Source organism: Salmo salar, chromosome ssa17 (genome assembly GCF_905237065.1).
Source record: "Salmo salar chromosome ssa17, Ssal_v3.1, whole genome shotgun sequence".
In the NCBI taxonomy this organism is placed as follows: Eukaryota; Metazoa; Chordata; class Actinopteri; order Salmoniformes; family Salmonidae; genus Salmo; species Salmo salar.
The window spans coordinates 16,860,806-16,874,237 of NC_059458.1; the positions used below are offsets into that span (position 1 = coordinate 16,860,806).

The 13,432-nt window shown below is 44.4% G+C and overlaps 1 protein-coding gene across 3 annotated transcripts in view; it reads right to left on the reverse strand.

The window, feature by feature from the left end:
* Nucleotides 1-5,850: 5,850 nt before the first annotated feature.
* LOC106575282 (rho GTPase-activating protein 6) overlaps nucleotides 5,851-13,432 on the reverse strand; it is a 79,769-nt gene continuing 72,187 nt past the window's right edge. For 2 of the 3 annotated variants that reach the window (XM_014151711.2, XM_014151713.2), the window contains exons 8-13: nucleotides 12,721-12,869; nucleotides 11,610-11,789; nucleotides 9,756-9,847; nucleotides 9,357-9,589; nucleotides 8,723-8,794; nucleotides 5,851-8,635 (exon numbers count right to left, since the gene is read on the reverse strand). In XM_014151711.2, the coding sequence (XP_014007186.2) occupies nucleotides 8,355-8,635; nucleotides 8,723-8,794; nucleotides 9,357-9,589; nucleotides 9,756-9,847; nucleotides 11,610-11,789; nucleotides 12,721-12,869 (1,007 nt within the window). In that variant the 3' untranslated portion in view covers nucleotides 5,851-8,354. The remainder of the gene's footprint in view (nucleotides 8,636-8,722; nucleotides 8,795-9,356; nucleotides 9,590-9,755; nucleotides 9,848-11,609; nucleotides 11,790-12,720; nucleotides 12,870-13,432) is intronic. The other variant, XM_014151712.2, reaches the window with a different exon arrangement.

Sequence of the window (13,432 nt, forward strand, 5' to 3'; positions counted from 1 at the left end):
TCTTCATTCTCTCTGTTTCAGTACACTAAATGCATTGAGAAGGTTAAAGGAGGTTTGAGGGTTATACCTCCACTTCCTCATTTCAGCACTTACTGGATAACATCCATCATACAGCGCCGAGCTCTGGAAAACACCTCCATGGAAAACGTGATCATGATGACCAAGGCCTGAAGTCACTATTGTCACGCTTCACGGCTGCTGACAGGGAGTGATCAACGACTGAGAAAGGGTGACAAGGGAAATGTGCATGACATGTATGACATACTGTATATGATCTATGTCTGTCATAGTTCTATGTCATCTGTCATAGTTCTATGTCATCTCATCTGTCATAGTTCTATGTCATCTGTTACATAGCATGTTGAGCATTTGGGTGCTTTGTTTGTTTGCCACCTAGAAGAATGGAATTTATCTTACTGTTTCTCAGAGGCAGAATCTTGTCAGAGCTACTGTATGATCCAGGTACACTAGATGTTGCCCCAACCTACTCTTACCATTGAAAGGTTTAAAAGAAAATCTGACCTTAGATCAGTTCTTTAGGTAAAAGTGAAACACTTCACTTTGCTTATAAATGTGATCTGAATCAGAGTCAAATGACCAGGTACAGCAGATGTTTCCCCAAACTACTCTTACTATAGGGAGGTAAAATGCAAAAGTGGCCTTAGATTAGTTTATAGGTGTGAGTCAAAGCCAAATTATATTATAACCCACTGAGCCAAAAACCAAGAACAACACAGGATACTGTCCCACAACATTGATTGCACCCAGAACATTCAATATGTGTTCAGGTGAGAGAGACAGGAAGGACATACCTGAGTTGGCCTTTATTTTGAGCGTGCTCACACAGGCCTGTTCCATACTGTAAGGGCCCGCGACAGGCTTCGATCGGACAGAGCAGGATATGGACTACATGTACTTTCACATGGGGAGGGATCACAGCTGTTTCAGGGCTATCGGTGTTGAGTTGGCCTCTTACTCATCAAGGGAGTGGGTGTGTGTGAAGGGTAAGCAGGGTGTCTGTGTGTGCTGGGGGGGGGGGTCACTGAATGGTTTGATGAGCATGAAAACAATGTAAACCATATGACATGGCCGTCTCAGTCACCGGATCTCAAACCAATTGAATTATGGGAGATTCTGGAGCGGAGCCTGAGACAGCGTTTTCAACCACCGTCAACAAAACATCAAATTATGAGATTTCTGGTGGAAGAATGGTGTCGCATTCTTCCAATAGAGTTCCAGACACTTGTGGAATGTATGCCAAAGCGCATTGAAGCTGTTCTGGCGGCTTGTGGTGGCCGTACGGCCTATTAAAACAGAAGAAAGGAGGAAGGGAAGCGCTGCTAAGGTACACAATTGTAGGTTTTGGTAGACAGAAGGTGCTCTTTGGTAAAAGAGGTAAATTGGTCATCAAAAAGAAAGGAGGACCAAGGCACTCTTCATATATATAATGAACGGCATGTTCAACGGAAAGAGTTTAAAAAGTCAGACGCGTTGCGGCTGCATCCCTGATGAAAAACATGCTGCCGAAACGCGTAGTTTTAAAACTCCGTTTCCATTGAACATGCCATACAAATAAAGGCATTTTAATTAATTATATGAAGAGTGCCTTGGTCCTCCTTTCTTTTTAATGACCTATTAAAATACTTCATGTTGGTGTTTCCATTATTTTGCCAGTATGTTGCTCCCTTTTCTCCCATTATCCTTTGTTGTGCATGGTAGATGAAAATTGATGTAGTTGAATGGGAACATTTAAGGCTTTTCTTTTCATATATATTGATGTGACATCAAAATGCTGTCAAAAACATGGACACATTTTGTGTGTGTGTGTGTGTGTGTGTGTGTGTGTGTGTGTGTGTGTGTGTGTGTGTGTGTGTGTGTGTGTGTGTGTGTGTGCTTCCATATCAACAGTACAGTATGTTAGCATCAGTGTGAACATGTGTGGTCCATGTTTGCTCCCTATCCCCTGTGGACAAATCTGACAATGTTACGGTTGGATGGAACACTTCCTCCTATTCCTCTTCCTCTCCTCCTTCCTCCTCTTCCTCCTCCTCCTCCCCCTCCTTCCTCTTCCTCCTGCCTTCATTCCTCCTCCTCTTCCTTCTCTTCCTCCTCCTCCCCTTCCTCCTACTTCCCCTCCTCTTCCTCCTCCTCTTCCTTCTCCCACTCTCCTTCCTCTTCCTCATCATCCCCTTCCTCCTCCTCCCCCTCCTCTCTCTTCCTTCTCCTCTTTCTCTTCCTCCTCCTCCCATCCTCCCCTTCTTCCTCATCCTCCTCTTCCCCTTCCCCTTCCACTCCTCCCCTCCTTTCTCCTCCTCCTCCTACTCTTCCTCCTGCTCCTCTTCCTCCTCCTCCCTCCTTCCTCCTCTTCTTCCTCCTGCTCCTCTTCCTCCTCCCCTCATCCTCCCCTTCCTCCTCCCCTCCTTCCTCCTTTTCCTCCTCCTCCCCTCCTTCCTCCTGCTCCTCCTCCACCTTCTCCTCTTCCTCCTGTTAGTCCTCCTACTCCACTTCCTCCTACATCCCTTCGGCTGCTAAAAGAGCTAACAGAGCTCTGAATCCCCCAACTTCCATCCTCCTTGCATCTCAGCCCCCCTGATGATGTGCCCATCCACTCTGGGCACTGTGATCATCCAGTCAAATCAGAGTCCCTCCCTGTCCCGACCACCACAACCTCAAACATGATGCAGATGAGCTAGTGGTAAAACACATCTGGATGATTATTTACTAAGTATACCAGCTTTCTTGATTCACAACTGTCTTACAGTTGAATCAAAACGCTGGCCCGAGGTGCACAGCGTTATGCAGGCTATTTAGTTCATGTGTAAAACGTCAGTGGGACTCCGTGGGCAGAACCAGTACCAGATCACAATGATCCAGGATATGTAGCATTTCCTCACTGCATGATAACAATGACAGAGGGAGAATTGGGTCAGAAATCTTGATTATAAACAGACAACTAACTGCTGGTCCTTTTTGCTAATGAGGTCCTCAGGGGCACAAACACCCTTCATTGCCCGACACATACACACTAATGCATGAACGCATACGCACAAACACACACACACACACACACACACACACACACACACACACACACACACACGTACACACACACACACACACACACACACACACACACACACACACACACAGTGATGGTGAGAAAACGAAAAGTGATGGAGATAAAAACATTAAGGATAAGAGGCTCATGAATGCATTGGGCACCGTAGAATGTGCAAATATTGTGTAGAAAAATAGATCTACACATTCTACATCTAACTAAACACTCCAGTACATCAAAGGTTTGTTGACCTCCCACAGCTCACACCAACCAACTGTTTAACCTCCTGCAGCAAGAAATCAAAGGCCAGTGAAAAAGACAAGTTTCTCTTCCATTGCCAGACAGCTTACACTATTAGGAGGCATATCATTAGGCTCAGAAAGAAAGCTGCTTTGTATTTTCTATGTTTGTTTTCACGGTCCATGCAGAGGCTATTTAGAACAAAGCTCCTATCCAGAAAACAGACATGTCCTACGGGCCAAAAGAGACAAAAGACAAAAGAACCGGGCCTAATAAACACATCCCATTGGGCACACACTGGTTTAATCAACGTCGTTTCCACTTCATTTCAATGAAATTACGTTGAACCAACATGGAATAGATGTTGAATTGACGTCTGTGCCCAGCGGGATAGTCAAGCATCAGTCCCGATCGCTCTCGCGTTACTAAGGCAGATTGAAAAAAGTGAGTGTTGCAAGGCTTCAATACAGTATTTCTTATATCACACATACTGTAAGTAGTCAGCAGCATAGCGACTTTTCACGGTATCTTTTGGTGGGCTGATTTGAATAACTAGAACATTGAAATTAAACAGAAACAATGCATGGGCAAGCATTCAGTAACAGACGAAAGCTTCTAAGGAAAAAAGTAATTGTGTGCCGTTGTTTGGAGTCATTGTTTGAGGTTCAATCGTACTGGGCTTGTCTGTTTTTGGCCACAAAAGAGTTTTGTTGTACAGCTCCTTTCTAGTTGTGATACCAAACAGTTCACATTACTTCTGGAGGCGGAGAAATACTCAGGAGAGAATACAGAGTCAGTCAAACCTTCTCCCTGAAGGCACAGGACTGTGTGTGGTCATCTCTTTGAAGAAGCGTACTTTCACTTGTTCTCTCTCTCTCTCTCCTCTGTCTCTCACAGTCCCCCTCTCTTTCTCTCTCTCTCTGTTCTCTCTACCTCTCTCTCCCAGTTCCTCACACATTTCTCCCTCCCTCCCTCCCTTTCTCCCTCCAGGAGTGTTTTCCATGAAACAGGGTTGCGTGGGCAGGGTAGCAGAGTGGAGTCGGATCTCAGAGACAGAACAGAACCCTCAGACGGGCGTGTTCCTTCTCAGAACCAGAACCACTCCTCCTCCACTGGGCTAGGGTTTGAGGTCAGCCTTGAGTCCGGCTCCAGAACCATCTGGTCCGCATGGTTCCACTTTGCAAGAGTCAAACCGGAGACGGAGGGAATTACTGTGGCCTGCATGCGATCATGTGCCTCCACTGTATCTGCTTGTTCTGCAACACTGACAATCTATTGCAATACATGGCTAATGTCAGATGGACAAGGGAAAATAGCTACACTGGTCCATACCTGTAGAGTATGATCACTGCTTTCCCGTAGACTAAGCTATCCCCTGGAAACAATTATAAAAATATATCCCTTCAGTGGTTGATGTGAGTAAGATAGTATGTACTCAATAACTTGAGACAAAAAATCCTATGGTCCTAGTGATGTAAATGGATTCATTATGTCTTGTATCCTTTCTCTCCTTGTGTCTGTGCTTACACCATGCTAAGGGGAAATTGAGCCCATATTGAGTAAGAACGGTAGGCCTACCAATGCCTGCTCGGAAATAGGAGGGAAATATTCAGTGGTCTACAGATAGACAGTGATTGGAATTCCAATTGGGTGAACCACAGACTTTAAAGGAAGTACTTTAATCACATGCTTTGACTGCTGTTTTGGATGCTGAACTGGGGGGGGGGGGGGATTCTGAACAGGCCATGGGACACTGCACCATTGAATGTCAACTATCTTTGAGGAAGTCCGTTTTCAGATCATTATACACAGTCTGATTCCACAAATCACAATGATTTTGTTTTAATGGAAGGTATTTTCCACAGAAAGCTTAACATCCCTTTTAACTATTTTAAGCTAGGGGATTTTATTCATTTTCAAATGTTCAAAATACTTCTAGCTGATGGTTTGCAAATAATTGCACAAAATGACCTACCGAATAGCTTAATCAATCATCAAATGATCAAATAGTAGACCACATGTTTTTATGATGCTCTGAAGTCAGTGGAATCTTGGTGTCTTCTGACCACATCTCTCTGGCTGTACTTACACACCTGATTAGCAGGACAGTACCGATTTAAGATGTGGGTAATAATCTACTGGAAGTTCATTTTCAGCTCCGTTCTGTGCCGTAAACAGATGCAGGACTTCTCCCGAGCTCAGACGGAATTAAAGCCGCCAGCGTGGAACATCCTTACGGAGGTCTTGGTCTTCACTCTTACCTCCTCCCTTCCACACTCTCTCTTTTGCTCTCTCCTCCTCTCTCTTTTTAGATTATTTTCCCTCTTTCAAGGTGAAGAATTGTCCAAATATATGCAAATTGTTTTAAGAACGTATCTTTAGAATGACCTGTGGACAAAACGACTAAGCAAAAAGATCTAGGGTCCCCTCTTTTGGTTCTATACTGTTATTACACCATCAAACATTCATGCATTGTCGAAATCGGTTACATCGCCACTGGTAAAAGGTATATAAGGGCACAAGCTGTGAACCAACAAACCAAGTACACAAAACACCTTCTTTCATGTTTAATTCCACAATGGCATATTTAAGACGACACACAATACAAAAGCGGACATCAGATCAAAACTTGGGCCATATACATGTGTTTGTTGATTTTTTTGGGGGGGAGTAAAAACAGTTATTTCCATATATTACAATACTGAATGGACATAACAGTTGTAATCATTTTCAAAGAGCATGGATCTATGGCATACTTGACTCCAAACACACAGACATTGAGAATAGTGCAGAGAAACACAAGCTGTTGAAAGCGCTTTTTATAGAAGTAAAGATGGGACGCGTATTCGACAAGTACTGTCATTTTAGGGACACTGTAAAGATATGTAGAAATGTGTGAATCCTTGTAAATTATTCACACTTGTCTCTCACACTTCAAATTCCTCTTGACATGTGGACGGATTGAAACAAACATGACCACCCAAACTACCATTTAGAAAGTGTGCAATATTTGCCAGCAAATATCCACAAAACTGGGAAGTGATTGTAGGCTACTGGTGTATTTGGGAGCAAAAAGCATCAGGTAAATTATATATTGTATCAAGAGCTGTATCACATCCGGCTGTGATTGGGAGTCCCATAGGGTTCCCTGTGGCTCAGTTGGTAGAGCATGGTGTTTGCAATGCCAGCATGGTGTGTGCCACGCAAGGGTTGTGGGTTTGATTCCCACGGTGGGCCAGTACAACAACAACAAAAAAATGCATGAAATGAAATGTATGCATTCACTACTGTAAGTCGCTCTGGATAAGAGCGTCTGCTAAATGACTAAAATGTAAATCGGGTGGCGCACAATTGGCCCAGCATCGTCTGGGTTTGACCGGGGTAGGCCGTCATTGTAAATAAGAATTTGTTCTTAACTGACTTGCCTAGTTAAATAAAGGCCAGCTCAAACCTTTCTATTTTTTATTTTTTACATTTACCAAAAAAATTGAGGCAGACAGTGCATGTAATGACAAAAGCAAGAGACGTGTTTGTTTTGTTGTTGAAAAGGAGGAATCAAAAAAGCTTTGGCAATTCCGAGAGTCCAGTAGAGTAAGTGCAAATATCTAGTAAAATCAGTGAGAGTGAAAGCAATGAATCTGTCAGGCCAACAATGAACCTGTCAGGCCAGCAATGAACTTGTCTTTTTAATCTGCTTCCAAAAATATTCCTATGCAGCCATAACCTTGACATCAACCACCTAATGGAATGAGAGAATCATTGGAATGAATTATGTTGATATGAGCTTGTAAGATAAGCCATGCTGTAGCAACCATGGTGAAGTTACATCCAATAGCTAAAAGAACAATGTCAACTATGGAATGAGAGAAAGCAGATGAGACTTTATAGACGCCCAAAAAACATTTGATGAAAAGAGAGTAAAGGAATTAAAGAACTTTGACACAGCACTGTTCTTTTAGAACCCAACTTGGTTCAGTAAAGTTTTGACAGACGTTATCTTTTTAAACCGAGTTAAAACCACACAACACAACACAAACATTTAGACAGCGTGTAAAAAAAAATGTTAGCTAGGTCGACATAAAATACATTATAAAGCGTATGTACAAACTGTTGCAAAACTGTACTATGGGCTCTGTTACTTGGTGACTGACATTGAATAAAACTCTGTTCATACAAACGTGTACGGTACTTACCGGGATATATTATCAGCAAGTAAAAACCTTCTGAATATTAGCAGCGATCGCTAATATATGTGATGACTTCAGTAAATATATAAGGGTAGGACTGGTCATGTAAATTGACTGTAGCTTATCAAATTGTTGTCATAAACGTTAAACCTTCCTATCTTCAAAAGTCACCTCTACATATCTCATTCAGCTCAATTTAAACTGGGGCCTTATCGAAATGTGGACATGCAATAATAATAATTGTGAATCAAATGAATAAATTTGACGTTTGAGGTATGTTTTGCTGACAGTTTAATTTTGATCCTCTCTGAAACAGCTCAGAGAGAGTATTTAATAGCAAGCAAAGGGGTCCCCAGGATACAACATCAATCGCGGATCAATACATAGCAAACAGGAAACACTATTGACTCTGTACCAAGTCCGTAGTATAGGCAGCAGCTGCACATGTAAACAACGCCATGGCGCCCATGTTTGGGGGGAAGGACGGAGGGGAGGACAGAGGGGAGGGATGGAGGGAGGGATGGCTAACACTACCCCACGGTCCGATGGTCCAGCTTACACCAGTGTCTCTGGGAGTGTGTCTGCGTTTTCCGAGGACAGGAGTTGCCAGATCTGCCATCTGTCCCTCTGCCAGTCCTGCCACTCTTGGCTCATGGGTACCATGCTGTCCGTGGTGGGGGGAGGCTGAGTTCTGTGGCACCATTGGCCTCCCACCCTGCAGGGGGTGCTGGTGAGGGGGTGCTGCGGGGGAAGGGGAGACAGGCTGGGCTGGTTTAGAGGCAGCGGGGGAGAGCCTGGAGGACGAGCCACCGTAAGGGGGAGGGGGAGGACCCGAGTGGGCAGAGTTAGGGCTGGGGATATCCTGGTGTCTAATGCCCTGGGGGAGGTCCTCTGCGCTGCTGGCTGCTGATTGGCTGTCGGGGTGCGGATGGGGTGGGGTCACAGGATTGAGGCTCAGCAGGAGGCGCGGCCTTCCCGCCTCGCCGTGAGGGCTGCTGCAGACCCGTGTCACAGGGGGGATGGGGCCTGCATTCGGCCACGCCCAGCGAGGTCTGTGTCCGTCGTACCACCTGCCTGGCATCGCCTTGGAGACAGTCAAGTCCTTCCTGGGAGCTGCGTGAGCTGCCCTCTGACATGTTGCTATGGGAACCTGGAGATACAGATGTCAATGGGAAAAGTCCGAAAATGAAGATAAGTAAAAGTCCAAAAATGTGATTGTTACATTTCAACAGCTTACCTGCATAAGGCTGGTCCTTCAGCCCTGGTTTCAGAGTGGAATGCCAAGCTCCCCAGATATTAGCATGCTCCTCTGACGTATAGGACATAATGTACATGACCGTGTTTAGGGACCAACATACTCATCATCATCATCATCATCATTATCAAGATTATAATCATCATCATCATCATCATCATCACCTCCATCACAATCATCATCGTCATCATTATCAAGATTATAATCATCATCATCACGTCCACCACAATCATCATCATCATCATTAAGATTATAATCATCATCATCACGTCCACCACAATCATCATCATCATCATTAAGATAATCATCATCATCATCACCTCCACCACAATCATCATCATCATTAAGATTATCATCATCATCATCACCTTCACCACAATCATCATCATCATTAAGATTATTATCATCATCACCTCCACCACAATCGTCATCATCATTAAGATTATCATCATCATCATCATCACCTTCACCACAATCATCATCATCATTAAGATTATTATCATCATCACCTCCACCACCATCATCATCATCGTAATCATCATCATTATAATTATCACCACCATCACCACCATCATATCAACCACAGCTAAGTAACACTGGACAGTAGTCCCCTCACCTTTTGAGACCCAGGGATTGGACCCATGGGTGTCCCGTGTCCGTCCTGCCACCTGCCTCACCAGGGTGTACTGTTCTGACCTTGGGCTGGTCCCTTCCCTCAGGTGCTCAGACAGAATGGGGGAGTTGTTGTCATAGGGGGACAGCTCTCCACTGGAGACCTTGTTGGAGTCACTGGAGGAGCGCCTCTCGCTCAGGGAGAAAGGATCCTCCGAACGCAACACGTCTGGACTCCTGTGGAGTGGAAGGAGGGATGGATAAGGGAGAGAAAAGGATGGGTAGAGAGATGATGGGTTCTTCACTTTCTCTCAACAGACATGAATACCAGGCTAAGCAACTACTTTCCATGAGTACTCAAAATGTGTGACTGTGATATGTGCCGTGGAGCCAATGTACTCACTGTGATGCCTTTCTCCTGAGCAGATAGTCTACCACATCAGGATCAGTCTCTAGTAAACTCATCAGGACCTCATTCTGCAGGTCCGGGGGCACCTACACACAGACAACAACAGACATGACAAAACTAGTACAAAAAAAACGGTTTATGTATGTAATGGCACATGATAGAGCACTAGGGGGAGCTATTGACCAAGACAACCTCATAGTGAAAGTGAGTCTAACTTTTTCCATCTTCATGTTTGGTGATCACAAGCCAGTCAATACATGAACACATAGTATAACATTGAATACTATTAAATACCAGTCATGGTTGAATTACCGACCAGGTTGGGGCCCATTGATGATCAGTTATCATATTAAAAACTGCAAACATTTGCCTCCATCCTATGCAAAATATGTAGAATTGCAGGAAATGAGCTGTAAAACTGCAAACTTATTAGAATTACATGAAATTAATTATAAAATTGCTAAATCTTCGCTATGCTCCATGGCAAAATATGCAGAATTGCAAGAAATTAACTTTAAAAATAAAATTTACGCCGACCCACGAGCCACTGCGGCCCCTCATATGTTGCCCCCATCAGTTGCCCATCCCTGATGTATAGTGTCTGGGCAATGGGCAATAAAATACATGGGTAATAAAATAAGTGATTTGGCAATGAAGCACGACAGTCCAAACACATCCAACTAAAGAGCTACAAACCTCTTTATTGGTTTACGTCAGGACCTTCAGCAAACAACCCAGCCCAGTCGAAAAACACGAGGGATAGCATTTCAGGACCTAACAAGACCTCTTTCCAGCGTCCCGCCACTACCTTGAATTACACAATCTGAGCGGAGGGAAAAACAACCTCTGCAAAGTTCAACGAATACGACTTCTGTTCAGGGAAATGGTGGTGGTGGTGTCGGAACAATCAGTGCAAGGGATTGGCCCATAAGTCTCTCTGGCACCGTCTCAAAAGCCTGTGATTTGTAGTGGTCCGGAACTGGGCCCTAAGGCCTTTAATCAGGTCCAGGATCAGCTCTAACAAAGGCCCACAGAGCTTTGTTTTCATTCTATAAGACAGAACCATTGTCTGGTAAAGCCTGGAGATTCTTTAACTTAAACACAGGCTGCATCCCAAATGGCACTGTATTCCCTATGAGCCCTGGTCAAAAGTAGTGCACTATATAGTGTACAGGGTGCCATTTGGGATGCAAAAATATGTTACTGAGTGGCACTGCTAACCCGGGACGAGGGAGGGAGGGAGGGAGGGAGGGAGGGAGGGAGGGAGGGAGGGAGGGAGGGAGGGAGGGAGGGAGGGAGGGAGGGAGGGAGGGAGGGAGGGAGGGAGGGAGGGAGGGGAATGTGTGATGGCAAGAAAGAGGACAGGCAGAGGTAATGGAAATGGTATGGCTGTATACGGACCTAGGACATAGAGAGTTCATCAAATGTGTCAGTGCTAAACCCATGTATTTGACATGGTAACTACATAAACAGATTGAGTTTACACAATGTAGGTTATGTAGTTGTTACAACTTCTCTACAACTGCGTCACCTCACCTGTGTACAGTGTATACAATGAACTCACAAGGGAGTCTTACTTACTGGCCAATCTAAAGTGCTAATTAATTGTAGCTTGTTTGCTGGCTATTATGAATACATTACTGTAACTACACAGTACCTGCCTGTCCAATTACCATATACGTGCAAAGTTATTATAAAGAGGGACTAAACAGGAGAGTGGGTAGGATATCAACACACACACACACACACACACACATAGTATCTCTATATCTCTGTTCAAAGTATGACATCTATAAAACATACACATACGTGCACAGGCACGCGCACACAAAGAACCCCCCCACACACCATGAAGAGGGAGTGGAAGGTTACGATCATCCTCTGGAGAACAGCGATAACAGCGGTGCTCTCCTCTGCGCGGGCCGAACTCTGCACACTGAACTCCTTGTCTGAACTCTTCTGCTTGTGGAGCAGGTTGGGACCAAAGATGGTGGCCAGGTTCAGAGAGGTCATCTTGTTCCCCGTCACCTGGAGGAGATGAGGACATAGGAATAACAATAATGCCAGCTGCTTAGCAAATGGTTTTATCTAAAGCCACTGACCGTACAGTGAGTGCATACAGTTTTAGTGTGTCCTGTATGTGATTCCTGCATAGCATGGAATCACATACAGCCACACTAGACTTGGCAAACAAGTGCAATTGACTGTCATTAACACAAAGAGATACACTTCATTATACTTCCTGAGTTTAAAAAAAGAATTTGACAAGATATAATACTATATTGACCTCATAGAATACCATATTGACCTCAAAGAATACCATATTGACCTCAAAGAATACCATATTGACCTCATAGAATACCATATTGACCTCATAGAATACTATATTGACCTCATAGAATACTATATTGACCTCAGACTACTATATTGATCTCAGACTACTATATTGATCTCAGACTACTATATTGACCTCATAGACTACTATATTGACCTCATAGAATACTATACTGACCTCATAGAATACGATATTGAGTGCTGCAGGAAAATAACTAGCTAAACAGATTGGACAACTACCATGAAGAACACGCAACAATGGCTAAACTGAGACTTCAGCATGATGTCACAGAACAACAGCCCTCTGTATCCAACCCTCCGAAATAGCCTCGTCCCCTTGATCACATCAAGAGACCAAATCAGTCACTGTGCGTCAGAGGGACACAATGACATGACAATGTTATGAGTGCGAGTTAGGGAGGGAGGAAGCTATGCTGTTGAAGCGGCAGCTTGACGCCGGTTACACACCTATCCAATCCTCTCAGATCTAGTTTATTTATAGGGAGGTCTAGGGGGTAGAGTAAGAGCTGCACAACAAATAGACACTGGCCTCGTGAAGCATAACAGTCACAAAAGTCAATGATTTAGTTAAAAGACTTTACACAGGAAGGGGTCTTCGCCTCACCTCCTGTCCCTCTTTGTCTTGGCTGTCGTGGGCGTGGTTGGCCACGGTAGAGAGGAACTGCAGGAGGCGATGCAGGGTGTCGCTGTTACAGGCTGGCAGCAGGTAAACCAGGAGCTGGGTGGCACTCCGCTGCTCCTCACAGTCCAGCACTACAAAGGAACAGGACAGGGGTCAGGGGTTAGAGGTCAGGGTGTCGCTATTACAGTGTCGCTATTACAGCCTGGCAGCAGGTAAACCAGGAGCTGGGTGGCACTCCGCTGCTCCTCACAGTCCAGCACTACAAAGGAACAGGACAGGGGTCAGGGGTTAGAGGTCAGGGTGTCGCTATTACAGCCTGGCAGCAGGTAAACCAGGAGCTGGGTGGCACTCCGCTGCTCCTCACAGCCCAGCACTATAGAGGTACAGGACAGGGGTCAGGGGCTTGAGGTTAAGAGTGAGGATTCAGTCTAAATCATTAGAAATATGTCACACTCTCACATACATACACATAGGCAAATATACATACACATAGACATACAGTCGTGGCCAAAAGTTCTGAGAATGACACAAATATTAATTTTCACAAAGTTTGCTGCTTCAGTGTCTTAAGATGTTTTTGTCAGATGTTACTATGGAATACTGAAGTATAAGTGCAAGCATTTCATAAGTGTCAAAGGCTTTTATTGACAATTACATGAAGTTGATGCAAAGAGTCAATATTTGCACTGTTGAC